Source organism: Macaca nemestrina, chromosome 8, assembly GCF_043159975.1.
Source record: "Macaca nemestrina isolate mMacNem1 chromosome 8, mMacNem.hap1, whole genome shotgun sequence".
NCBI lineage: Eukaryota > Metazoa > Chordata > Mammalia > Primates > Cercopithecidae > Macaca > Macaca nemestrina.
This window is the reverse complement of record NC_092132.1, coordinates 74058156-74072230: the sequence shown is the minus strand read 5'-3', so window position 1 is coordinate 74072230 and position 14075 is coordinate 74058156. Positions and strand designations below refer to the sequence as shown.

Here is a 14075-nt window from a genome sequence, read left to right as displayed (position 1 = left end):
TCCTGTGTCCTCTTACTGAATGGCCTACTCATTGAGTTGCCTAAGCTACTGTGACTAAGCTACTTCTCAAGTATCTGGTTCCCTAAGAAACAGAACAGCGATCACATTGTCAGGCATTCATTCTTTATATACGTGTAGAGTAAGGCTCAGCCACATGCTCCCCTTGACAATGCCCAGGAACACCACCAAATCTGTGCTCCTAAGAAGAATTCTTGTCACTGAACTCCCTTAAGACTTTTCTCCTCAGTGCCCTGGGGGAAACAAAAGGAATTCAAGACATTCTGATCAGTTTGGTTATTATTACTGTTTGGAAGAATCCTTGTTGAACCACATTTTTACAAAGCTTGATGATCAGATTTGAGAGCCAATTCTTCTCAACTCTAATGATTTCTAATGAGGACAGCATTAAGTAGACTTCCTTGCATGCTTCCAGCTATAATTCAACATCCTAAACCATACATCTTCAAAAGTCACCTGGCCAGGAAAAGACACCTCCAGGCAATGAGACAACAGGCTGACCACAAGTGTTCAGTACAAGGAAGGTGCTCAAAAAATGTTTAGGAAGAAATCAAGCTCAGAGACTCCGGGGAGCCTCTAACCCTAATCTATGCAATGTTGACTGTGAATCTGCCATTTCCTGTACTGACTAGTCCCCCAAGTGCCCTGGGCTCACCTTCCAGTGGTTTTCTTGCCTGGTCCAAGCAGTTCTCTATAATAAGCATCTCAAACTTGTCCAACACTGAACTTTCCCTTTTCCCTCCAAATTGAATTCTTTACTATTTCAACAAATATACTATTTCAACAAATATATGACTATTTTCTCAGTTGCCCAGGACAAAAATGCGGGAATCATCTTTCACTTCTCTGTCTTGTTTACTACCCACCACTCCAATCAATCCAAATCATTTTTAAATCCAGTTTTCTACCTGCAATGCAATCCAGAGTCCAATAAATTCTTTCCCTTTCTACTGCTGGTGCATCAGATCACTGCTATCACCTCCTATCTGGACTCCCATTTCTCTTCTCTTACCATTAATTCTTAACACTTAGCTAAAGCAATCTAAAAATGTAAATCAAATCTTCTCATCTCCTCCATTGTGGTCCCCCGATGACTTCCCACAGCATTAGCCCTGTTGACCCTGTGAGGCTGGGAGGCCCTTTGGAACCTGCCTTCATCCCTGACCACATCTCATTGACTCGCCATCTCCACCACTAAGCGTGGTCCCACCAGCCTCTGTCCATCAAACAGCAAAGCCTTTCTTGCCTCTGCACTTCCTGTTTCTTCTGCTTAGAACATCCTTTCTCCTGATGACTGCACAGTAACTTCAGGCCATTCAGAATTCAGACCCAAAGTCACATGCAGGAAGACCTTCCTCAGAAACCTGGCTTTCTGAAGTTCTTCCTCAGCCCCATAAACTTATCAATGAAGAATAAGCTTATATTTAAGAAACTCAAATAGTCTGTACTTCGGATAATATATAAATTTGGCTTTTGGAAATTATATGAGATGAACCTTTTTATCACATGACCTAGAATGGGAAAACTAAGCTAAACAAACAAACAAATTAACTACTATTTGATGAATCCTCAAAGTTCCATGACACGTTAAAAAATTAAACTCATGGTATTTGTAATACATTATTTAGAGTGTTTGGTCTAGACATGAATGAGAAATTGCATGAAGCCAGGTATTTCCAGGTTAAGTGTAAATTCCATGTGTAAGCCAATAATTTATGGCCAAAAACTGAGAGGTCAGTAGGTCATGGGATGCCTAACTCCTTAACTCTAAGCTGGCCTCTTTCATTGGCTAATAGAACACTCTTAGATAACTCTCTTTTGTGTCACTTTGGCCCTTAGTGAGAGCTTTTAAAGATTTGAGACTTTCTGGGTGGTTTTCAAATGCTCGTTTTCTAAGTGCCTACTCTTTTCAACACTCTTGTGTGAGTTACACGCACCACTGTTCTCCTTAGCAGACAGTTGTAGGGGTTTTATAATGGCTCAGTTAAGGAGATCTTCAAGGTTCTGCCCACTAACTACATGTTGATATTTCAGATATTAATCTTTAGTTTTTAAGTAGTTTTTCTAGAAATAGGAACAGTGATAGTATTGACAGAAGAAATAATACAAGAAAAAGCAGAGCTAATGTTTCTTGAATTCCTACTATGTGCTAATCACGCAGTAGAGACCATTTGGCTGATTGATTCTATAGCCTTATATTTTATAATCTGCATTTTTGTTGTCTTCTCATAGAGAATTTGCCAAACAATAAGATGGGACATATTGTGTTTTACCGATATCTTATCTCGGAACAGAAAGTAAGATGGTGGGATATTATTGCTCGAGCCTATTTTTGATTAGGTGTACCTTTAAGATGATGAAAAGGAAACCTAGGCTGTGAAGCTAAATTCCCCAGACTGTATATCCATAGCAGATACTCAGTGTGTATTTGTTAAAATAAGTATTTGTTGAAAGAACAACTACGTGGTCAAATCTGTAATAACAGTATGTGCATTTTAATGGTATTAATTCTAACACTTAATTGTGATAAACTGCTGGAGTCACTGAGACATAATAAGAATTCAGTCTCTAATGCTCCAAATAACTTTAAAAAACTAAGACTTATTATTTCTTTAATGATTAAAACAAGAGAAATATTAGCAGAATAACTTGAGAAATTACCTATAGCTACTTTAAATAACATTTTTGCCTGGGAAAGACTTATGAAATCATCAATATGCCAGAAAAGAAATTCCAGACTTTTGGGATACCAAAATGTACAACATGGAAACCAAAGTTCTACTCACAGAAAGTGGTCTATAATATTATTCTTTATCTATAACACCAATATAAGTACTGTACAACTCTAATACGGGCATATTGGTCCTACTGCCTTTCAGAGAATCAATCTTACATACCATTCAAATAAATTTAACCCAAATAGCAAAGGACATATAGAGACATTTGTAGCAGTTGCTTTGAAGATAAAATACCAAAGCTGCTAATCACTGAGGACAACAGAAAGTGAAATATTTGCTCCACTAAATGTTAGGGAATAAAAAGACAGGAAAAGTAAAAAAGAGAACAGAAAACATCTTTCTACATCACTTATGTATTTTAATGTTTCATCCTAGGATAATATTTAATCACTTTTATTCACTGGGGTCTGAATAAGCATGACTTTAATTGTATAAAGTGTATCTTATTGCCAAAGACCTAAAAATAATCTCTTCTTTGGCTCATTTATATATTTTTTACCTTACATATATATTTGACTATATAGCTTTTTTTCCATTTATATTTTAAATTTGTTACTTAAAGTTAAATTATATTCATTTGGACAATAAACAAATTAGAGGTATATTTACTACAAAGAAATTAAAAACTGATGCCTCTTGGTACTCACCCTCCCATATCTGTTGGCGTAGGACCCAGTAAGCAAGGAGTGGAAAACAATGATTGTCTCATCCAAGTCCCAGATGAACACTCTCTACAAAGGAAGAACCAAATCAATGTGTCTTTGCCTTGGCTGAGAAAGCTGTTATTCAGTTAACTGCAACATGAAAAAGTCATCTTGAAATGGAAGATGAATGAAAAATCTGAATTTATTATTTCTAAAAAAACCACAACTGTTTCAAAGAGTATCTCCTAACTTTTCTCCAGATATAACTTCAGATGAGGTACAAGAGGATAATTACATTTATAATGTCAATATAAATATAGGAAAGAGATAATAAGCTATGTCCTTTCTAATTCTGTAATAGAATTTCAGTCTCAGCTCTGAATAAATGAAAAAAAATGAGTTATAACTAGTCTGTTTATAACTTGAGATAGAGATGAGCAACTGATCACATATCATTTATCTTTTCGTTACCTCTGATCTCTGTTCATTGAGAAGTACTAAGATAATGAATCTTATGTTTTACTCTTAGCAAGCCAAGTATTAAAATTGCACCCAAAGACTAAAACCTTACATAATCGATTCACCTTATGTTACCTATTGAGCTGTTATCAAAGGGATGGGATATACATTGTTCTTGCCAGGTTTTTTAAGTCTTCGGGGTTTAGGTATTTAACAACATAAGCAGACACATTACTCATGCTCTTAGACATACTCTTGAGGTATTTAAAATGGGATCTGAAGGAATTCATTTCCAAAAGGTCTTTGGGGTAGCACAAAAAGCCTCCCAAGCCTGTTTTACTTCTTCCCATTCCCACTCATACCAGTACATATTCATATACATAGATTCTGCTGGAAAATTTTCATTTTTTTTTGCCAAAATAATCATGTTTTCCAACCATCAGATTTCACTCTGGCAAAAGCAGAAACTTAGTTGCAGTGGATTGAAGGCTATGAAATCTACCACCCTTTAAGTTCTTACTTAATCCCTCCTGCTTTTGAACTCCACCAAAATATGTCTCATTAGATGACTACTATTTCAGTTTAGAACATTCCAGGTTTTCCTTTCTCAATATATACAAGTGTGTCTTTCATTTCAAAGTGGATTTTATGGCTGGGTGTGGTGGCTCATGCCTGTAATCCCAGTACTTTGGGAGGCTGAGGCAGGTAGACCACGAGGTCAGGAGATCGAGACCATCCTGGCCAATATGATGAAACCCCCTGTCTACTAAAAATACAAAAATTAGCTGGGCTTGGTGGCACGTGCCTGTAGTCCCAGCTACTCGGGAGGCTGGGGCAGGAGAATAGCTTGAACTGGGAGGCAGAGGTTGCAGTGAGCTGAGATCATGCCACTGCACCCCAGCCTGGGTGACAAAGCAAGACTCCGTCTCAAAAAAAAAAAAAAAAAGTGGATTTTATTTTATTTGTTTGTATTTTTAATTTTTGTGAATACTTAGTAGGTATCTATAATTACGGGGTACATGAGATGTTTTGACACAGGCATGCAATGTGAAATAAGCACATCACAGAGAATAGGGTCTCTATCCCCTCAAGCACTTGTCCTTTGTGTTACAAACAATCCAGGTACACTTTTTTAGTTATTTGAAAATGTACAATTAAGTTATTATTGACTATAGTCACCCTGTTGTGCTATCAAATAGTAGGTCTTATCCACTCTATTTTTTTGTGCCTTTTAACAAGTGGATTTTACTAAGTATTTTTAGTATGACACTTAATTAAAAAGGCAATGAGACAGAGCAGCATAACAGAATTTTGTTCAAGTAGAATTGCATAATTTACTATATTTCTTTAGAGAGAAATAAAACAGATGCTTTGCCATAGAGTTCATAGGGAAGAAAAAACAAATTATTGCTTAACCTATAGTTAATAAAGAAGAGAGAAAATACTACTTTATCTATTGTTAACATTAAAAAGAAAGCAGTAATAAAAGCATCTGATACCTTAGCCACTGCTGTTTACATAGCAGGTATGTAAAACCACCAGTTAGCTATCAAGACACCTTGCTATTTACTTGGGTGTTGGCAATGACATACCTCAAGATCAGAATCTGGGGGAGGTGAAGGATTATTGTTTCTTCGGCCCCGTCCACGTGATTTCCCATCTGAACCTCGACGCAATCGATCAGAATCTGAATCTTTAATGGGTGTTGAAGGGCTGTGGATTGTGTTGTACTCTGTAGGAATATAGGAAGGACTTTCATCTTTTATTTCTATCACCATGGTGCCAAGATTAATCTTGTTTAAATTCATAAGGGGAGTTTCAATAGTAAAGCACATTTCATTCTGCTGAAATCCTACATCGTCTTTTACTTGCACTGGTAAATAATTTATAAGATATCTGATTACAAGATTTGTTTTGAAAGAAAGTGTGATCAGGAGCAATTAAAATTTAATTGACGGTGAGAGGCAACAGGTTGTACAAGGTTGCCTGCATCTTCCATGTGGTTCTCTGTGATTAGAGAATGCTCCCCACGCCTTTCCCCACTTCTCTCATTTATTCCAATCACAGCACCTGGCCATACCGAGAGGCTCACACATTTGCCTCAGCTGCGGCTCTCTCAGCTACAAAAAGGCTTCTGGTGCATGCAAAGAGGTGAAAAGAAAAACCAGCTCTGGGGCAGGGAAAACTGAGTCATCAGGTAGATTTTTCTTTGAAAATTTTACGTTCTCCATTTTCTCCCTCATTTTATGTGAGAACCAGCGGGTGACAAGATAAAAGGAGGGCGGATACATGGACAATACCCATACTCCACACACTGTCCATCACCGACTCGTCCTCGGTCCTAGTCTCTTTGAACCAAACATCCAAAACCAGGCAGCATATTAAAGTACTCATCTGGGTAACTCAGAGAAGCCATTGAAATAATTACATAGAAACCACAAAATGAAGAACAACCCCCAAAAGGCTCGAAGGAGGAGTCTGGCAGTGGATGTGGAGCTAGGGAAGATGCTTATCCTGTGTTCAGACTGAACAAAAAGCCATTTACTCGAACCAATTTAGTACTTTTTAGTCTATCCAAAACATACATCAGAATATCTCCTCTTTTCCCAAATTCCAGATGTCCAAAAAGCTGGCTCACCCCACAAACTCTTTTCCAGATTTCTGTACCAGATTTGATTTGGAATCTTTCCATCTAAGATGAGGAATGATTATTCTCACTATGATGTTGTTGAGGTTGGTCTATTTCACCAAACAGAAAACCACTGAGAACAACTGAAGGCCTGGTAGCCTTTATTAACACACTATCGGCCTCAATTCTACCAAGAAGGTCATCCACGTGTCAAACTGCATGGTCTCAGGATTACCTTCACGCTTAAGTGCTTCTCCAAAACCTTGAGTCAGAGTAGATAGGAAAAGGCTTTGACAGAATAAACTTCTGTTTGTCACAGGAGACAGCTCTGTACCTCCTATTTAATCTTAAAACCTAAATAGATTCCTATTACTTATAGAAAACATGCAAGAGTCTTCTTCTGTAACAAACAAGATGGCAAACTTCCTCCTCTAAACTACTCATGTGATTCTCACACCCAGAAACCACCATGACGACCTATAAGCTTATTAATTACAGTCAGAAAGTCCAAATCGACGCCACCCCATGGGTTAGTTTATTATTTGGGATGCATTTTTAAGCTGACTCATCTCACAGAACCATTACAATACACTGCTGGCTAGTCAGCTATCATTCTCTAAATCTATATTAATAGTCTTTTATTACAGAGGCAGATAACTAGGGCATCCTCTCCTTAAGATGTTCCAAACTGAGCCTCTCTTTTCCATGCTTTAAAGAGAATCAGCAGCTCCAAATGAGTAGAATTTTAAGCAGTCAAGTGGATTCAAAGGTGTTCTTTGAGTAAAAAGCCTTGGCCTTCCTTTTTAAAAAATATTCTGCAATGTACGTCTCCATGCAGAACCAGATATTCACCATCTGAGACAAAACACACATCAATCTCCTCAACGTATTTCGATAAAAAGCATTCATTTTACAACCGGTACAGTCACTATCTAATTCAACCTGCACTTCAAGTACTTTACTACAAAATCTCTCTTGAATTGGGAGCTCTCCGGCTTTTGGAAGTTCGTATTTGAAGAGAAGCTAAAAGACATCGAGCAATGTAAGTTAGCATGTTACACCTTTTTCCTTGACTTACTGACAGTATAATTTTGTCCTAAAAGTCGTTTATCTTTCCTAGATTTTGTTAGCCTAGATTTCCTCCTATTGATGGCTCATTCCTTTATTTCTTAATGTTTATCCCTGCTTTAAAAACTCAATCTTTTAAAATATATTTCATCTTTGTTATTATTACTTTTTTTGGACAAAGACCAGCTATAATGAAATGAGTTACTTTTGTAAGCCTCTTCCAAAAGAAAATAAATTCATTCCGCAAAGTATAAAGTGAAAGTTTTAAATCATGTTATCTAAAGTTTTTCCAGGTGAAGGGAAAAAAACCCTAAAAGATAGACAACCTGACACCTTTAAATATTAAAATACACCCACACTCCTACCTTGCAGGCCTCCACTCATAGAAGGAAGATGAAGATAAAAGTGACGCAAGCTATTTTTCAAAATCCCTTCCTTTTCTACGAGGTGGAATTAAATGCTTCTACTATCTTAACCAGCTTTCCAGACTCTAACTTCTCCTTCCTCCTCCTAGTGCAAAACAACTCAAATACTCAAATACTTTAATCTTCTAATCCACTGACAGCTCATGTTTCGCTAAAATCTTCTCCAAATTGTTCAAGTTTACCCCCACTGAGATACTGGGTGTGAAAATACTTTGGAGGGCATTCACTGATTTTAATAAACGTGGAGTGGATGTCACGTTCACACCATGCAGGCTCTGTACCAGGAGCATGAAATATGATGATGTAGCAAAGAGAAATGGTTCCTGCCTTCTTGCAGCTTAAAATTCAGAGGAAGGCATTGACTTGTGGACAAAAATGAGAAATTACAAAGTAATGTGGAAAAGGTCACAATACAGGAAAGGCAGAATGCTAGGAGAATACAGAGGAAGTCCACATAACTCAGATTTGCAGGCTTACAGAAGCTTCCTGAAGACAGAGGACAAATGTAGCAGTGAAGAGGGAATATGACTGTGTCAGATGCAGCGTAAAGAGGGAGAGAGAGAGAGAGAGAGAATGACAGCGAGAGTGCGAGAGCAAGTGAGTGAACAAGAGCAAGCGCGTGCGAGAGCACATGTCATGTTTAAGAAATGAAAATAAAAATTCAATCTGACCTGAGTCTACAGAAGAACACAGAGATGAGGCTAGAGTGGCAGGTAAAGAATTCAACAAGGGAGTGGGGGCTCCCACTCCACGTGGCAGGGTGCTGGAGAGAAGATGGAGAACGGGAGACCAGCCAGGAGGATAATTCAGTGACCCAGGTGAGGGATGGTGATGTAGGTGCTGGGCATAAGGAGATCTGAAGTGTCATTAGGAGGTAAAATCAACAACTAAGTGGATAAGGAAGAAAGATGTAGTAAAACATCATGCCCATGTCAGTGGTTTCACAACTGGGTGAAGATTGTAATACAAGGTATGGGACTTAGGAAGAAGGCGGCATTATAGGGAAGAATATAGGTGAGGATTCAGTCCAGCTTTGAACATGTTGAATTTGGATGGGCTGTGGGCATCCAAGTAGAGATGCCCAGTAGGCTGCTACACTGCTCTGAAGCTCCAGAAAGAAATATGGGCTGGGTTTAGGATTGGAAACTGACACCATATGTAATTAAGGAAATGAGTGTTGTTAAAGAAATGCAGTGTGTGTACAAGGGATGGGCAAAGACGGGTGAGGTGTGAAGAGGAAAACCAAAGTCAATGTATTGCAGATGAAAAAGTATGTCAGGAAAGAGAGAGTGATCAATAACTTCAGATCACCCAAGAAACAGGTTAAATAAAGACTGAATCTGAGTACTTTAGATTTAGAGTCAAGAGGCATTTGGTCTACATGGCAATAATACAGATTCAAGAAGGCAGAAGAGTGAAAGAAAAGGGGGTAAAACCCTAAACTATTACTGATGACCCTCTAATGGCCAAATCCAATAATTATTTTTTTAGTGTTCAATCTTGTTTGACCCCTCTGCAGCTGCACTGACTACTTGCTCCTTTAAATCATGTCCATATCAGAATGTCTTGACTTCCCTTTCTCCTGCTTTACACTATCCCTCATCAGTCTCTTTGGAGGGCTTCTGCTCTGACCAAAGTGTGAATATTGGTGTTCTCTACATCCTGTTATTGGAAGTGCTGATCTGGGACAAGATACAGATTTTGCATCAGGATATTAATCAACACAATGTTTCCTTCATCTAAAAGTCTTGCTAATACTAAAAATATAGTCAGCTGAAGAAAACAGTATGTAACATGGTTGATTACTTAGTAACATGGTCGATTACATTCTGAAGCAAATCCTTTGTTATCCTGCACTAATAATAAACAGTCAGTGTACAGGCAGCCAGCTGATGGACTATCTTTTGAGCAGCAGTTCACTGGAGTTTCTTCCATGGCCCTCTTATCTCACTGCAGGCTCTTAGTGCTTGGTAATATCTGTAGGAGGAATTTAATGATGCCCTCCAAGCTGATAAATTCTAAAGCATAACCTTTTGATCTCCTGACCTGAGTATTCCGCTATTTCTAGACCTCTCTACCCAAGTATTCCATGGATACCATAATGAAACTTGTACCAAAAGGAATCCTCCCTATTAACAAGCTGACTTAATGGTACCAGTAACTATCCACTTTTCCATTCCAGAAACTCCTTAGTGTCTCCATCAAATTAAGACTCAGTTCTGTGTTTTTTACTCCTAAATACTTTTGCTCTAAGTTCAGGCTCTCATTATCTCTTGACTTAATTCTTGCAACAGGCTATTTCCAGGATTGATAGGCTCTGTCTTCCACCTGTTTTCTGCACTGCCATCACAGAGTGGTAAGACTCTTCTGCTCCAGCCTTATAGTGTGGAACAGGAAAGACAGTCTAGATTTTAGGGCACTGAGCTATGCCCTCAACTGCCACATTCTGAGTCTTGACTGTACTACTTACTAGTAGTATTGCTTGCTCGTTATTTAGCCTTTACATGACTCAGTTTTTTCATTTGTAAAACGGGAATAAATGGGGTAAAACTAATATACATGTAAAGGTACTTGCAGCTGCACATGTCGCTAGCACTCTACGATGTTAGCTACCTGAAAAAAGTCTCCTTCAACAACCTTATCTCTACTCTTTTCATAGTCCACTTCAGATAGACAAACGTAGTCATCTCATTTCTCTGAAAGTGCCATGCTATTTCACGCCTTTTTCACATGCTTCTTTTTATTTTTTAGAGACAAGACTTTGCTTTGTCACTGAGGATGAAGTGTAGTGGTACAACTATAGCTCACTGCAGCCTTGAATTCCTTGGTTCAAGGGACCTGTAATATATATCTTTCAAGGAGCTAGGACTACAGGCACATGCCGTGGCACCAGGCTAATTTTTTAAAAAAATCTTTTGTAGAGATGGAGGTCCTGCTATGTTGCCTAGGCTGGTCTTGAACTCCTGGCCTCAAGCAGTCCTCCTGCCTCAGCCCCGCAAAGCACTTTTACAGGCATGAGCCAATGTACCTGGCCCTTGTCTCCTTTTCTCAACTCCTTACCCTGTCCCCTGTCTGAGAAATTCCTATTAGCCTCTGAAGGTCAAACTCAACAATCCTTGTGAATTCTCTAACTTCTGGTACCTTCTTTGTAATTATGTACTCTTATCTCTATTATAGGATTATAAAATTTTTGCAATTATTTACATTTGTGGTGGATAAATAATTTGATGGAATTATTTTGAGCAAATGTCCATCATTCCTACTCTGGGAAAACAGAACACAGTGGTATTCATGTTTGCATACTGAGAACACAGTAAGTGTCTAGAGTGCAAGGCAAACATTAAGAAATTGGCAATGGGAAGAATGTTTCTTCAGTCTAGCATTTACTCTATTAAAGCTATAAAGGTAATCTATTTCTACAAGACAGCAAAAATATTTACAAATGAGAAATAGCTATAATTAAAAGCTCATTTAAAAGTTAAAGTTTAAATATTAAGTCATAAAATATTAAAATCCACATAAGATAATTAAAATTTTACATTTGTAAATACTATAGATTCCCATAAATTCTTCAATATTAAAAAGAAAAACAAAGAACTGGAACTCAAAAGAATCCATTTAGTTCCCCTGAGCTAGTAACTCCTCCTTGAGCCTTGGGGAAGTTACTTCCATTTTTTCTCGGTTCCCACTCTCCTTGTTTATCAAATCGATGACAGCCTAGATTCCTTAGCTTTAAAATTCTATTACCTATGGATGTACAACACTTACCAAAGCCTCATAATGATTAGTTCTTTGTCTCTCTCTCTCTTAAGTAGATTAGTTACCTTCATATTAATCTATATAAAAGACCTTAGGCACACTCCAACCCTCAAAACCCATCAGGGTTTGTTGCCTACTATATCTAGCCCAAATTCCTTATCTGGTTTTATTTCTCATGCCTCCCTTAACATGCTGTTTTTTTATACATATTGCCAAATAGCTTTCAAAGGATTGTATCAATTTAAATTGTATCTGTCTAACCATAACCATATACACATTGGCTGTCATCATTTTAAAGTCATTGCTATTTATCATACACAGAATAACAGTGCATAATTTTAAATTTGCATATATTAAAGATGCTTGTATATATTTGCTTAAAAATTATATTCCCTCTGTGAACAGTCCAAATCCTTTGCCAATTTTTAAACATTCCTTTATTGATTTATACAAAATAGTTTTAACCCTTTTTTCATATCTGCTGATACTTTTCCCAGCCTGATATTTCCTTAAATTATGCTTTCCTTCACAGAAGTATTTTATTTTTATGGAGTCTTGCTGCACGACATGAAGGCCTGGTTGGCTCCTTGAAGATTTAGGGATAAGTGTTCACATTTATTCTAAAGGTAGTAGGGGATTTCTGATCTAGCTTTACACCCCTGGGACTACATATGCCAGTAGTGGTTGCAAGGGAAGTAGAATACACAGTTCCTGCAGGCTCCCTTCTCTATGCTTTGGGAGGGTGGAGGCCCTCCTCACTCATATCGAAGTCTAAGTGAGGTGAAAGACTACTCTCCCTAAACAGAAGTAACTAATTGAACTCTTAGCCGAGAGGAAGCTCTCACCACATGTACGACATTGGACTGAGGCCAGGGCAGCTACGATCTCTGGCAAGACCCTGAATCTGTCTGCTAAGACAATATAGCTTATGACATAAAGTGCAGAGCTTTTCATGAAATCCTTAGAAAGATGATCTGAATTTAGTGAACATGAGACAGGTTAATCAATAATCATATTCTATTTGCCCTTATGGGAGACTCACATAAAAAGAACAGAGCATATCACTTCCCTAAATGCAGATACCATCATGTTTAAGACTGAAGCCTTAAAGCACACTGTACACGTGAGCACGAAGTAGATGTCAGGAAACAACTGACACTAAGGCACCCCTGAACTTTGAGACTCACAAAACCAACACAAGTATATGCAAAAGTCATCTTAACAGAGGTATATCAAGGCCAGATCAGGAACACAGACTGTAGAGAGGTTGAATTCTAAGTCAAGAAGGAAAGGATATTATGGTTCCTCCTTGGCATTCCCCACAGGGAAGCAGATGCATCAAATTTGATGACATTGGTCAAAAGAATCATATACATCCATTGGGCATATTTTTGGTTATGATTTTAAAATTAGTTTTCCTATGGGGGAAAACACTGATGAAGTTGAACTTAATTACTTTAAAGCAAGTGAGTGGGATTGACCCTTACTCCAGGGATAGACAAGGCAAAAATCAAATATAATCAAAATTACCCAGAACTTCTCTAAACCAGCTGCACTATGAAAGTCAAAGGCAGTGAAATTAACCCATGGGACGGTGTGGGTACAGGTCACAGGTGTATGATGGGGCATGGAGACTAACTTGCCAATGCTATAAACATTTAATTCTCCTTTGTGTGTGGGGGTGGGGTGGGGGGGAGAGTTCCTATACTCTAGAGCAAGGCTCAGTAAATTTTTCCTGTCAAGAGTCATACAGTAAATATTTTAGGCTTTCTGGGCTACACGGTCTCTGTTGAAACCATTCCACTCTGCCTTCATAGCAGCATACAGAAATGCATGACAGGCTATGAATTCTGCTTGGGTTGATACATGCACCAGAAATATACATCTTGTGAGTGATTTTTTGATTTCATCTCTAACATAAAGGCCAGGTGCAGGCACCAAGTCTGCTGCCCCAGGTCTGGGTCCCTGGCCATACTTGTTTACCAGGCTTTTTATAGTCAGCTGAATCTAGGGGACACAAACTCAACTTACTTGAGTAGGCAAGCATACCAGTGACTCCAGAAAATGAGCTAAGCTGAGTTTCTGAGAAAAGAAAAACTCAAACACCTTACCACTGTCAAGCCATGTTGTGTTATGTAAGAAAACCAGGAAATTCAAGTGAAAAGGTGAATGAAAAAAGGATATGTAGGCCTTTACAATGAACACTTGGATTTTATCTGACTTAAAGTGACCTCCCATAGCTGAATCTGACGGTATTTCTAAAAAACCCACCTCTAGTCTTCTAGACAACATTGCATAAAATGCATTCTCCTCTCCTGTAAGGCAGTGAGAGGGA

At 38.2% G+C, this 14075-nt stretch overlaps 1 protein-coding gene across 12 annotated transcripts in view; it reads right to left on the bottom strand.

Moving 5' to 3' along the window:
- The window catches only part of LOC105483597 (EYA transcriptional coactivator and phosphatase 1), a 336783-nt gene that overhangs the window by 69589 nt on the left and 253119 nt on the right, over positions 1 to 14075 (bottom strand). For all 12 annotated transcript variants that reach the window (XM_071068120.1, XM_011744520.2, XM_011744523.2 and 9 more), the window contains 2 exons: positions 5452 to 5591; positions 3404 to 3487 (listed from right to left, as the gene is read on the bottom strand). In XM_071068120.1, the coding sequence (XP_070924221.1) occupies positions 3404 to 3487; positions 5452 to 5591 (224 nt within the window). The remainder of the gene's footprint in view (positions 1 to 3403; positions 3488 to 5451; positions 5592 to 14075) is intronic.